Source organism: Pan paniscus, chromosome 19 (genome assembly GCF_029289425.2).
Source record: "Pan paniscus chromosome 19, NHGRI_mPanPan1-v2.0_pri, whole genome shotgun sequence".
Lineage (NCBI taxonomy): Eukaryota > Metazoa > Chordata > Mammalia > Primates > Hominidae > Pan > Pan paniscus.
Genome location: NC_073268.2, coordinates 90,899,625 through 90,913,171, shown reverse-complemented (window position 1 = coordinate 90,913,171; position 13,547 = coordinate 90,899,625). Strand labels below are relative to the sequence as shown.

The window sequence follows — 13,547 nt, the reverse complement described above, 5'->3', positions numbered from 1 at the left end:
CATCTGTTTCTTGCTAGAAGGCTGACTGATAGAGTGGAGTTTTGGATCCAGGCAGCCCTCTTGGCACGAGGCAGGCTTGGCGGCTCCCCAGCCCACTGCTTTGCTATATGTTATTGCTGCTCCTTGGAAATGCATTAGCAGCTTAGAAATGGCCTTGAGGTCTAGGGGTGTAATTAATCAAACTGCTAATTCTCCATTTGAGAAATGCAGTGGCAGAAAAGGCCCCAGTTGCACAGTCCTGGCTTATGATTAAAACCATCCAAATACATAACCAATGACTCATTGTTATTGATCTGGACCTGACTGGGGTATGGGCAGCAGCTGAAGGCACTGGTGCCAGATCTAGCTGTACCATGGGTATCACGGGAACAAGTCACTCGATTGCTTTGAGGCTCCATTTTCTGTTTCACTTAGGATGTGGGCTGGGAATTTCTGAGGCCTGAGAGGTGAGGGAGGTGACAGGAGTGAATGAAGTATATCCAGATCTCTGCAGAGACTTAAGGTCTAATCTACAGAGACATATGGGAGGTCATAATACATATGGATGATGATAATAATAGCTAATGTTTATCTAGCATTTATGGAAGTTGTCTTGACCTCATCATCTGATTTTAATGTCTACAACAAATTGCCACTATTCATATTTCCCCCAAATGTTACAGACAGTGAAAAAAAGTCCTGGAGAGATTAAATTTCTCAATGTCATATAGCTAGTAAGTGGAGGAAGAGGGATTCAGACCCAATGTTGTCTGACTCTAGAATCCATCCTCCACCACCAGATATACTGCCTCTAGATGGGGAGCCCTACAGAACTTTTTCGATTGTACGAACTTCCATTATGTGCTAGCCAGTGTGTGAAGCCCTGGGGATATAAGAGCTGAGACTGGGTCCCCATCCTCATGGAGCTTATAGTGTAGTGCAGGGGTGGTCAAACTCTGTAAAGGACCAGATAGTAAATATCTGGGGCTTTGCGAACCATATGATCTCTGTTACAACTACTCAATTGTGCCATCAAAGCACAAATATAGCCATAGACAATATGTAAAGAAGTAAGCATGGATGTCTTCCAATAAAGTTTTATTCAAACTGAAGTCTGAATTTCATGTAATTTTTACGTGTCACAAAATGTTGTTTTTTACCATTAAAAATGTAAAAACAAGCTGGGTGCGGTGGCTCACTCCTGTAATCCTGGCACTTTGGAAGGCCGAGGTGGGAGGATGGCTTTGAGTTCAGGAGTTCGAGACCAGCCTGGGTGACATGGCAAAACCCCATCTCCACAAAAAATGCAAAAATGAACCGGGCGTGGTGGCAGGCACCTGTGGTCCCAGCTACTCCGGAGGCTGAGGCCTGAGGCTCGCTTGAGCCAAGCCAGGAAGCAGAGGTTGCAGTGAGCCGAGATGGCACCACTGCACTCCAGCCTGGGTGACAGAGCAGGACCCTGTCTCAAAAAACGAAATCAAAACCAAAAACAAAAACCCCAAAACCTCCAAAAAAACAAAAACAGTAAAAGCCATTCTTGTTGGTCATCCAAAACATGCTGGTGGACAGTATTTGGCCTGCAAGCTATAGTTTGCCTACTCCTGGTCTAGTGGGACAGGCATAAAACACAGTGACCTATTAGAAAGCAGAACAGCATTTTCTTACCAGTGGGAGGGAGGGGAAGTGACCAGTAAGGGCACAGAGGACTCCTGGGATACTGGCCATGTTTTATTTCTTGATCTGGGTGGTGGTTATATGGTTACACCTTGTGATATATTGTCAAGTTGTACACTTATGATTTGTGCACTTTTCTGTATGTTATTATTGAATTTAAAATCTCATTAAAAACGACAACCAGTGTAGTAAGTCATGATGGGATAAGGTCAGATGCTGTGGAATGAGAGGCCTTTAACTCCTTGGAACTTGGGAGGGGACGGGTCAGAGAAAAGGCTTCTCCAAGGAAGTAATATTTGACAAGAGGGCCCATGGGGAAAAGGAAGAGGGGTTAGGCTTATTGGGTCAGCTGTGACTACGGATCCTGTCCTTATTTTAAAAAACATTTTGATCATAGACTTTTTGCATTACTTTTGACCTTTTAAAACGTTGCAGTATTATATTTATCTTGATTACTGAGTGTTTTGGAGCCCCCTTAAATTCTGAACCCGAGGGGAGTACCTCAACTCTGGTCCTGGCTCGGCTGCACGGGGGTCGGACGCTCTGTCCTTAGTACCATACGTAAGCCACTGTCCCGCCCCGCTTTTCTTCACCTATGTAATGGGAAAGGAGGTGAGGTGGGACGAGCTTTCCAGGGTTTAATATTCTCCCTGGCCCGGCAAAGACGGGGATTTGAGAGGTTACATCGCCACAACACCCGGGGTCGAAGAAGGAGGCTGCTGGGCTCAGGGCAGGAGCTCCCTTGCCCCAGACTTCCGCACTCTGGTTATTTCCCAACGGCGGGAAGGCTCACTTGGAGCCGGACTCGTGATTGGCTGGGACGAAGTCACGTGGGAGGATTCGCTATCAAATGGCAAGGGCGTCTGCGTCATCAGCGAGCGACGAGAGCCTCCCGAGAGGGGCGCGGCTAAGTAAAATAAGCTCCTTTCTAAGTGGCTGTTTCCTTGGGGAGGGACTGAAACAGCGATGGGGATTCGCTCTCTTCCAACTCTAGGCTTCCGGGATTTGGAGGGAAGGTGAGGCTTGGGGAGAAATGTATTAAATCGCGTATACCCCGGATGCTCCGAGGGGCGGGGCTTCGACGGTGGGGCGTAGTTAAGGGCGGGTCTCTCTTTTGGGGGCGGGATTCTCTCGGGAGTCGGGGTGGAGCCGCAAGGCTCCGCTTTCCCGGAGCGCGGGGGGCGGGGTTTGGGGCGGGGCCTCGCTTGTGGGCGGGCCCGGGCAGGAGCGGGCTTGCCCTGCGGAGCAGTAGCCAGGAACAGATCCACTTGCAGGTTGCTGTTCCCAGCCATGGCTTCGCGCTGCTGGCGCTGGTGGGGCTGGTCGGCGAGGCCTCGGACCCGGCTGCCTCCCGCCGGGAGCACCCCAAGTAGGAGCAGGGCGCCTTTGGGGCTGGATGGGAGCGCGGGGTGGCCTGCGAGCGCTGAGTAGGGGTCGGAGCAGAGCTGGGGCAGGGCTGGAGAAGGGTGAGACTGAAGGGGTGTCTTCCTGCTGGCGAGATCCCGGTGGTGTACGGGGGTGGGCGGAGATCTGTGCGTGAGATGTGAGGCTTCTAGGGTTAGAGACCGAGGTCAACAAAGGTGAAAAGGAGAGACTTTGAGATCCACAGGTGTGAGACGGGGTGAATGGAGGATGATACGGAGGTCTTTGGGGCGAGAGGGAAGTCTGAGTCGAAACAGGGATCTGTAGGAATAAGATGGGTCTATATGGGCAATATAGCGTTTTGTGGAGAGAGAGAGGGGTTAGAGGAGGACACCGTGGGGAGACCCACGGGGGCGAGATTGGGATGATATGGAGGCCGTTGGAAGGATGTGGGATTCTAGCCGATTGGATAGGGAATGAAGTGTTGTTGGGCAGGCCATTGGCAGTGGTGTAGTAGGTTCATGGGTGAGATGTGAGGCTCTGGATGAACCCACAGCCTTTGGGGGTTCAGATGAAGTAAGAGACCCTGCAAATGCCAAAGCCTTGAGGAACAAGAGAAGGAGGATGCAGGTGAGGGTGAAGCTTGGGAAGTTCCAGCTTCTGTTGGATATTCAGGTTGGTTTGGGACTGGGGAGAGAAGTTAATTTTGACCTTTTCCTTCTCCTCTGCCTGGCCCCAGGCTTCCGCCACCATTTCTCCACACAGGAGAAGACCCCCCAGATCTGTGTGGTGGGCAGTGGCCCAGCTGGCTTCTACACTGCCCAACACCTGCTAAAGGTAAGCCACTTACTCATAGTCCATCATTCACCTGCTGCTCCAGTCCTAAGGGCAAGCCTCACCCGCTTTGGGTTTTAAGAGCACTCCTGGATGCCTTATGGGGAAGGGGCTCCCAGCCATCTGGCCTGGACACTTCCCACTTGCTTCCTCACCTACACCTGAGGCTCCCCTCCCCTCCCGTCCTCAGTGTGACAGGGGTGTAAAACGCACATTGGTGGTGAGTGGTCAGTGGCAGGTGGTCAGCTTTGCCTCCCTGGCCAAGCACTCCAGGGGGCTTATGTAGACCTGCAAAATGACTTTGTCCTCCTTCATCTTCCCTCCTCTCTCGTCTATCTTCACTCTGTCCCAAACATCCTACATCTCAAGGCTACCCACCTCCTCCGCTTTCTGTAACTTTACCTGCCTTGCCATGCCCTCCTCACCCGTAGCTCCAGTCCTCCGTGCCATTCTGTTCTTTCAGCCTGCCCTCTGCCCCTCCCCCTTCCCCTGTGAAGGCCAGGATCTCAAGGCTTTCAGTGTCCGCCTCGGCAGGAAGGGCCCCAAGCCAAGGCTACAGGTTATACTTGAGACTCCACATCAGAATTTGGGACAGAGTAGAGAGGGGGTACCCAGGTTAACTGAGACATGAGACAGTTGCCTAGCTTTGGAGAGGCTTGGAGTGTCCGTGGAGAGACAAGAGAAAGGATGAATATCTTAATTATACACACACACACAGATGCTTGAAATGTAGGGTGACCAACTGGCCTGGACTGCCCAGGACAAGGGGCTTCAGCGCTAAGCTGGAAGTTCTTGGGAAACTGGGATGAGTTGATCACTCTGCTGAAAAGTGACCCGTGCATGCTTCCCAGGCAACACAGGTGAAAGAGCTAATTACAATAATGTGGGCAGCGTGAGCCGAGGCAGGTGGGGTCAATCAGAAACTGTTTCCTGGGCCGGAAGCCCAGGTGGCTCTTGTCTGTAATCCCAGCACTTTGGGAGGCCAAGGCAGGTGGATCACTTGAAGTCAGGAGTTTGAGACCAGCCTGGCCAATGTGGTGAAATCCCATCTCTACTAAAAATAGAAAAATTAGCCACGTGTGGTGGCACAGGTCTGTAGTCCCAGGTACTTGGGAGGCTGAGTCGGGAGGATCGCTTGAACCCAGGAGGTGGAGGTAGCACTGAGCCAAGATCAAATCACTGTACTCCAGCCTGGGCGACAGAGTGAGACCCTGTCTCAAAAAAAAAAAAAAAAAAAAAAAAAGAGAGACAGTGCATTTGAGCTGCCTTGAAGCAGACCAAGGGCTTTGGTGAGGGCCTCCCACATGTGGGGAGTCATCCTGGAATGCAAGGCCTTGGGCACGCTGCCATGTGGGAGGGAGGACAGCCTGGGCTCTGGGATGGAGATCAGGGAGCACATGGGGGCTGGAGAGGCCCTAAAGGGCTTTGTATAAGGGACAGTTTTTTTTTTTAGCTGAGCCTGACATTTTGGAAGGGAGGAGAGTAAGCCTTCCAGGCAGTGTTCTTTTTTTTTTTTGAGATGGAGTCTGGCTCTGTCGCCCAGGCTGGAGTGCAGTGGCACAGTCTCAGCTCACTTCAACCTCCATCTCCCAAGTTCAAGTGATTCTCCTGCCTCAGCCTCCTGAGTAACTGGGATTACAGGCACACTCCACCACATGCAGCTAATTTTTGTATTTTTGGTTGAGACAGGGTTTCACCATGTTGATCAGGCTGGTTTTGAACTCCTGACCTCAAGTGATCTGCCCACCTCGGCCTCCCAAAGTCCTGGGATTACAGGCGTGAGCCCCCGCGCCCGGCCAGGCAGTGTTCTTAGCACGACTGTATTCAGCTGGCAGACACGTGCACATGCTTTCCTTGTGGAATGGGATGGGGAGGGGCTCAGGCCAGGTACAATCCTTGTTCTGATCCTTGGGCTGATCTTTGCCCACAGGGAGCTCCAAGCTACTGGCTGTGCTCCTAAGACAGGACCACATGCAGCACGTTTGGGACAGTGGCCCTTAGCTTGAGTCAGGCACTGAGCACAGCAGCTCGTAGCATCCTCATGACAACCTGCAAAGCAGGTGTCGTGCCTCTTGCTTCACAGGTAAGGATGCTAGGGCTGAGTGAGGTTGTCCAAGCTTCCACCGTGGAGCAGGGATGGCACTGGGATCTGAGCGAAGGCAGCTCCATGTGAGGCCATCCATGTTAATCCATTCAGTAATCATTTACTGGACGTAACATGTTCTGGGCGCAGGCTTTACTGGGAACATGGGGGTGAACAGGACAGATGTGGTCCCTGTGCTCGAGGACCTGACATTCGAATGTGGAGGGGACAGGTGGATAATTTACAAGGTATTTTAGGGCTCTGACGGCTATAAGCACAGAGACTGGGGTGCGGGGAGGGGGTCCATGCCCAGTCTGGAGGGAGAGATGTCCCAATTGCAGTCTGAAGGACAGTAGATGTCAGGTTGGGGGACAATAGCAGGAGTGTCCCAGGCACAGAGAACTGCGTGAACAAAGAGGAAGAGAATGGCTCTCTGGGGAAAGGGCAAGTTCTGGAAGGTGCCTGTGTGCAGTAAGTCGTGAGGAGGTGAGAGCCGAGGCTGAGAGGTAGGTAGGACCCAGATCCTGGGGGGCTTGGAAGCCATTGACCAGGCTCTGGAGGCAGGTTTCGCTGGGAGGTGTCCACAGCTGCCTCCTCTTCCCCCATCAGAGTCTCCCGGGGCATCTTATCAAAATGCACATTCCTGGGCCTAACTTGGACCTAATCAAACTCTGTGGCTGGGCCCAAGAGTCAGCAATGTTAAACACCCCGAAGGATTCTTGTGCCCACAGCTGTAGATGGTTGGCTTCACTGTAGAGTTTTCGGGCTGCTGTTTTCCTTCAGGATGCCCCCTCTGCCTGCAGCGTAGGTCCAGGCAGGGCTGGTGGCCAGAGAGCAGTGGGGAGCTGCTGGGGTTGTAGTGAGGAAGAGGACTGGGAGGATGGGGGATTAATGGGATCAGGTGGGGGGTCAGGGAGGAGCCCCAGGTTCCAGCTTGGGCTCTGAGTGGATGGGGTCGAGGGAACAGGAGCAGAAGGGGGGAGCGGTTTGGGGCAAGGGGACTTGGCTTGAAACTGGATGGATTTGAGATGTCTGGGGTGGGACATCCAAGGGTCTCAGGTTTGGAGCTTGGGGAGATGTCTGGGCAGGAGAGAGAGAGTAGAAAGTCATCAGCAAGTTTAGGGGAATTTGGGGTTGCAGGAGGGAGCGGGTTAAATCCCCAGGGAGGAGGGAGGGGGGCCAATCGGAAGAACCTCAGAGAATGTCCTTGTTAGCGGGGAGCAGCTAGAGGGACAGGAGGAAGGGAAGGAGGGAGGGAAGGAAGGAAGGAGGAAACCTGGAAGATGAGGTCAGCCACGAGAGATAAGGGGTAAGAACATCCGGCAGACTTAGCGTTCCGGAGGTGGCCTTGGAGAGGACATCGTGACCCAGAGTGAAGGATCTGTTGCAGGAAAGAATGGAAGATAAGGACAGAGAGGTCGGTTGGGTGAGGTGTTGACCTCTAGGCCGAGCAGTTTGAACTTTATGCTGTGGCACTGGGCCCCAGCGAAGATTTTTGAGCAAGGCAGTGACATACAACAACAGAATAGTAATGATAGCTCCCTCCTTGATTGAACACTCAGAGTAGGTTGCACCCCGGGCTGCCTGATTACTCATTTAACCTTGAGCAGGACACCACAGGGCTCTTCTTTTGGACAGAGAAGAAACTTTCCCCAGTGCACAGAGCCAGCTAGTGCTGGAGCTGGGACTGGCATCCAAGGCTACCTGTTTGACTCCAAGCCCAGAGCGCTTTGTGGGTACAACATTGTGGGGCTTGAGGGAGGTGGTTTGGGTAGCCCCCTGTGGCTGGCCTGGGATGGAGAGAGGCAGGAGGTGGAGGAGGGTGGACTTGGGTGCAGGCAGGGGAGTGGAGGGGAAGCGGGGATTTGGGCAAAGGCGAAGAGGTGGGTGGGAGCCTTTGTTGGGGGTAGGGAGACTGATGGGCAGGGGCTTCTTTGCCTTGAGTCCCAGTGAAGCTGGAGGTGTCATAGCGGGGACGTAAGATAGGATGGGGGGCTGGGCGTGTCAGCTGTGGGACCCCTGACTGCTTTACTGCTAACTGGCCTGTGGCCCAGAGTCTCACCATCCTGACCTGGTGCTTTCCAGCAGCCATGAGAGGGAGCTGTCATCCATCCTAGTGTGCAGAGGGGGAGACTGAGACCTGGGGAGGCCCTGGGACTTGCTGGGATCATGTGGCTGGTTGGTGGCAGAGCCATACCAGACTTGCCTGCTGGACCCCCGACCCTGTGCCTTTCACACGGCCTCTCAAGGTGCCCTGGGAAGGCGGTCATGCAGAACCACTGCCTGAGACTGTCTTTCTAAGACTGGGAGCAGTCCCATTTCCACCTCTCTTTCCCGTGAATTCCCAGCCGTGCCCCCTCCCTGTCCTGCTGTTCCCCTTTCCCCAGAGCATGGTCCTGGGCACTAGAGCTAAGGCACCTGTGAATTCAGAGGGTGGCCCTCAGGTCCTCAGACTGGCTGATACCTGAGGGTCCCAAGTGTCGAAGGGTTGGAGGCCAGGGCTGTGGGTTGCGCTTGACCTGAGAAGATAAAGAAGCCGCCCTGATATAATTCCAGTCGGGGGAAGCCACGGCCTCGTCAGCTGGCCACATTTCTCCCCATCTCCGAGGGCCGGCCGTCTTCTTCTTTTTTTTTTTTTCTTTTGAGACAGAGTCTTGCTCTGTCACCCAGGCTGGAGTGCAATGGCACGATCTTGGCTCACTGCAACCTCTGCCTCCTGGGTTCAAGTGGTTCTCCTGCCTCAGCCTCCCAAGTAGCTGGGATTACAGGTGCCTACCACCACGCTCAGCTAATTTTTGTATTTTTAGTAGAGACAGGGTTTCACCGTGTTGGTCAGGCTGGTCTCGAACTCCTGACCTCAGGTTATCCACCTGCCTCAGCCTCCCAAAGTGCTGGGCTGACAGGCGCGAGCCATCCAAGGAGTGAGTGCTCTTTTTCCTTGCAGAGGATGGAAGCCTTGTGTTCTCAGCCCAGGGTCCTGAACTCTCCTGCTCTGTCTGGGGAAGGGGAGGACCTGGGGGCATCCCAGCCTCTCTCTCTCGGCCCCACCAGCTGCCACCCTGTTCCCCAGCAGCACCCCCAGGCCCACGTGGACATCTACGAGAAACAGCCTGTGCCCTTTGGCCTGGTGCGCTTTGGCGTGGCGCCTGATCACCCTGAGGTGAAGGTGGGTGTCTCTGGGCCTGGAGGCTGGGGTTTGGAGACTTTGGTCAAGATGAGGAGGGCAGGGAGGCTCCCTGGCTGGATGACAGGACTTCATGCCGTCTGTGCCGATGCCACCCAGCTTCCCTCCTGGGGACACAGAGTGGTGACGGTGGTGCAGACGTGGTCCCTGGAGCTGCCTTACCCTCTAACCCCTCCCATTCCCGGGGGACCTGGCAGAATGTCATCAACACATTTACCCAGACGGCCCACTCTGGCCGCTGTGCCTTCTGGGGCAACGTGGAGGTGGGCAGGGACGTGACGGTGCCGGAGCTGCGGGAGGCCTACCACGCCGTGGTGCTGGTGAGTGCAGCCAGGCCCTGGCTCGGGGAGGCAGGGGCTGCAGAAGGGGGCCGGTGGCTCAGGGTGGAAGGCAGCAGGGGTGAGGCCAGGATGCAAGCTGCTGAGAAGCTGGAAGGAGGCCGCTGGGAGCCTGGGGGGCTGCCCGGCCTATCAGTGCTGGTGCTGAAGGCTGTGGGTCTCGGGCCTGCCATCTTTCATCAGAGCTACGGGGCAGAGGACCATCGGGCCCTGGAAATTCCTGGTGAGGAGCTGCCAGGTGTGTGCTCCGCCCGGGCCTTCGTGGGCTGGTACAACGGGCTTCCTGAGAACCAGGAGGTGAGTATGGGGAGCACGCCCGCTGCCTCTTCCTCCCCGCCCCTCAGCCCTTGGATGCCAGACCTGGGGGAAGAGGGAGCTGCCATCCAGTGGCGAGATGTGACATTGTGCTGACTGAGGCGGGAGGCCAGCTGTGGAGGGCCTCGGGGGAGAGCTGGGTCCAGGTGGGGGAGGAGGGACCAGAGTTGTGGACTTTCCTGGTGTGGGGAAGCCCCAGGGCACAGTGGGGACCAGGCATGAGGCACCTGCAGACTGAGATGAGCTGAGTGGAGCGAGGCCGGGGGACCCTATCAAGACCTTTCCCCTCCAGCTGGAGCCAGACCTGAGCTGTGACACAGCCGTGATTCTGGGGCAGGGGAACGTGGCTCTGGACGTGGCCCGCATCCTACTGACCCCACCTGAGCACCTGGAGGTGAGTGGTAGGTCGGGGCTGGCGGGGGTGGAGGTGGGGTCACCCTGAGGAGAGAGTGCCCTTGTCTGCAGGGTTCAGGCCTTACCTCTCCAAGCTGGGCTCAGTGCCTCTGTTTCCCCGTGGTGCCCAGGCAGAGGCCCTCTGAAGGGCAGTGCCATGAGCTTCCTCTTCTACCATTTTCCCTTCACTTTCTGCACTCCAGCTAAGTGGTGTTTTTCTCTTACTCTTCAGTAAGCCACATCCCCTGCTTGGATCATCCCCACTCACCTCCCACCAGTTAACAGTTAAAGTTCATCTTTGAGATCTTGGCTCGGTTGTCCCTTCCTCCAGGACTTCCCTGAATTGGTCCACTCCCCCATCGTGCCTCCTCCCATAGACCCGTCTACTTCTGTTTCACCGCATATCATCGCCACGGCAATTTTACACACATTGATGAGTATTTGATGAGTATTTCTCTCCCCAGCAGATCACAAGCTCTGAGAGGGCCTGCTCCTTGTCTCTTTTCCTCACCATTGACCACCCCGCCCCTCCAAGCTCTTTGCACGGGGGTGAGCACATGGTAGAGGCCCACTACATACTTGTTGAATGAAAGTGTGGGCCTGGTGTGCTATTAGTTGGAGCCATTTGCAGAGTTGGCAGCAATGCTCTATCTGGCCACCAGGGGGGAGCAGTGGCGCAATTTTGGGCCGCCAGCCTTCTCCAGGCCCACGGTGGGGACATGACCAAATGGAGAGTCCCCTTTCCTGGGTCAGTGTCTGATGACTCCAAGGCCCTCCTTTTGTGCCAGAGAACGGACATCACGAAGGCAGCCCTGGGTGTACTGAGGCAGAGTCGAGTGAAGACAGTGTGGCTAGTGGGCCGGCGTGGACCCCTGCAAGTGGCCTTCACCATTAAGGTGCTGGGGCCAGAGTGGGAGGAGCCAGGGTTCCAGGTGGAGGGGGCCTCTCCTTAAGGGGTTGGGGTGGGGCAGAGCCCCTGGGAGTAGCTGCTGCCTGGGATGGAAGAAGGGGAGCAGTCAGGGCCCCGGGGGCCCTGTGCCTTTGGGGAGGAGGCGGGTGGTGGTCTCTCCTGCCTGGGCTGGACCCTGGGGTGGGCTCAGGTGGACTGTGTTCTGGGCCTGACCTCCTCCCCCATTCCCTGCTCCCACCTTCAAGGAGCTTCGGGAGATGATTCAGTTACCGGGAGCCCGGCCCATTTTGGATCCTGTGGATTTCTTGGGTCTCCAGGACAAGATCAAGGGTGAGGGGCCCTGGCCTGGCCCCCCAACTACTAGGGAGGGGGTGGCCTAGGTTAGAGAGGGATTGGGGAAGGGCATGCAGGGAGAGGGCCGGGGCCCAGGGACAGCCTGGAGACATTCTACGTTGCTGACAGAGGTCCCCCGCCCGAGGAAGCGGCTGACGGAACTGCTGCTTCGAACGGCCACAGAGAAGCCAGGGCCGGAGGAAGCTGCCCGCCAGGCATCGGCCTCCCGTGCCTGGGGCCTCCGCTTTTTCCGAAGCCCCCAGCAGGTGCTGCCCTCACCAGATGGGCGGCGGGCAGCAGGTGTCCGCCTAGCAGTCACTAGACTGGAGGTGAGTCTCATGTTTCCCAAAGACACCCCCTTCCCAGGCCTCTGCCACCCGCCTGGTGTTGCCCACACTCTCCCCAACAGGGTGTCGATGAGGCCACCCGTGCAGTGCCCACGGGAGACATGGAAGACCTCCCTTGTGGGCTGGTGCTCAGCAGCATTGGGTATAAGAGCCGCCCTGTCGACCCAAGCGTGCCCTTTGACTCCAAGCTTGGGGTCATCCCCAATGTGGAGGGCCGGGTTATGGATGTGCCAGGTGAGAGGGTGTGAGGAGGCTGGGTGCTGAATTGTGGTGAGAGGCCGAGAAGCTGGTATCTCCTGGGGCCATGCGTTCATTCATCTAGCAACATGCACCGAGAAGCTTCTGCAGGGCAGGCCCTCTCTAGGACCCAGTGCCGCCCTCCTCTTGGCCCTGAGAGAAGTTCCAGTCTGGCTAGGACATATGGGACATATGTCGGGTCATTAATTCATTCAACGTTTACTGAGGTCTTTTCTGGGTTAGGCCCTGTGCTTAGTGCTGGGATTAGAGATTAATAAGGCAGCCTGTGTCCTCAGGGAGCTTCCAGTTTTACTAAGTGCCCACATACCTATCTAGTGATTAATTCACTTGGTAAACATTTACCAAGGGCCTACTGAAACTGCAGGGGAGCAAGCCTCAGCTCCTAAGCTTAGGGATCCCCTCGTCTACAGGGAAACTGAGGTGTAAGGGGGTCGGCCTGGTAAAAACAGGGAGAGAAGAATCCAGGGCAGTGGACCAGCAGCCACAGCAGGCTCAGCCGACAGTCTGCCAAGAGGCGTGGGGTGTCTGTGTGCGTGCATGTGGGTGTAGATTGTGGGCACAGGATGGCCAGGGTGGTATCCAGCCACCTCCCTCCCTTCCCCTTTTGTTACCCCCTCTCAGGCCTCTACTGCAGCGGCTGGGTGAAGAGAGGACCTACAGGTGTCATAGCCACAACCATGACTGACAGCTTCCTCACCGGCCAGATGCTGCTGCAGGACCTGAAGGCTGGGTTGCTCCCCTCTGGCCCCAGGCCTGGCTACGCAGCCATCCAGGCCCTGCTCAGCAGCCGAGGTCTGGGCCCCGATGCTGAGGTCCTGGGAAGTGGGGTGGGTGGTCCTTTTCTGGGCCTCACTCTTTGGGAGGGGGCTGTTCTGGGAGGGCTGAAGGAGGAGGTGTTGACAATCTCCCCTCTGCTTCAGGGGTCCGGCCAGTCTCTTTCTCAGACTGGGAGAAGCTGGATGCCGAGGAGGTGGTCCGGGGCCAGGGCACGGGGAAGCCCAGGGAGAAGCTGGTGGATCCTCAGGAGATGCTGCGCCTCCTGGGCCACTGAGCCCAGCCCCAGCCCCGGCCCCCAGCAGGGAAGGGATGAATGTTGGGAGGGGAAGGGCTGGGTCCGTCTGAGTGGGACTTTGCACCTCTGCTGATCCCGGCCTGCCCTGGCTTGGAGGCTTGGCTGCTCTTCCAGCGTCTCTCCTCCCTCCTGGGGAAGGTCGCCCTTGCGCGCAAGGTTTTAGCTTTCAGCAACTGAGGTAACCTTAGGGACAGGTGGAGGTGTGGGCCGATCTAACCCCTTACCCATCTCTCTACTGCTGGACTGTGGAGGGTCACCAGGTTGGGAACATGCTGGAAATAAAACAGCTGCAACCAAGAGCCATGGTTGATTGATGGGGGACTTTTTTTGGAAAGGTTGGGGTCGGGGGTCACCTTCTGGCCGTAGCTCCCCTACCATCACCAGGTGGCGCTGCAGAGACGGCTCCCTGCTCAGGGGCCTCATTGGGGGCTTGATGGGGCTCGGCAGCCAGGCCTGGCATAGCCA

At 56.0% G+C, this 13,547-nt stretch overlaps 1 protein-coding gene across 17 annotated transcripts; it reads left to right on the top strand.

Moving 5' to 3' along the window:
- The first annotated feature begins 2,720 nt into the window (after positions 1-2,720).
- FDXR (ferredoxin reductase) lies at positions 2,721-13,381 on the top strand. 17 transcript variants are annotated; one of them, XM_057300267.1, is made up of 13 exons: positions 2,857-3,022; positions 3,572-3,690; positions 3,781-3,852; positions 9,006-9,098; positions 9,314-9,436; positions 9,638-9,751; positions 10,062-10,163; positions 10,951-11,058; positions 11,318-11,402; positions 11,535-11,734; positions 11,815-11,986; positions 12,632-12,802; positions 12,931-13,381. In XM_057300267.1, the coding sequence occupies exons 1-13, from the start codon at positions 2,944-2,946 to the stop codon at positions 13,059-13,061; spliced, it is 1,569 nt and encodes a 522-aa protein (XP_057156250.1). In that variant the 5' UTR covers positions 2,857-2,943; the 3' UTR covers positions 13,062-13,381. The 17 variants fall into 17 exon arrangements, with proteins under 17 accessions (XP_008964147.1, XP_003813370.1, XP_054957447.1 ...); XM_008965899.3 differs by lacking the exon at positions 3,572-3,690 and having other exon boundaries at positions 2,721-3,022; positions 3,755-3,852; positions 9,003-9,098; XM_003813322.4 differs by lacking the exon at positions 3,572-3,690 and having other exon boundaries at positions 2,782-3,022; positions 3,755-3,852.
- The last annotated feature ends 166 nt before the right edge of the window (positions 13,382-13,547 follow it).

Coding starts and splice junctions, on each gene's coding strand:
- FDXR (XM_014342228.3), top strand. CDS start 2,944: ATGGCTTCGCGCTGCTGGCGCTGGTGGGGCTGGTCGGCGAGGCCTCGG. Junction 9,099..9,313: donor CTGATCACCCTGAGGTGAAG/GTGGGTGTCTCT, acceptor GGGACCTGGCAG/AATGTCATCAACACATTTAC. Junction 12,838..12,930: donor CTGAGGTCCTGGGAAGTGGG/GTGGGTGGTCCT, acceptor CCTCTGCTTCAG/GGGTCCGGCCAGTCTCTTTC.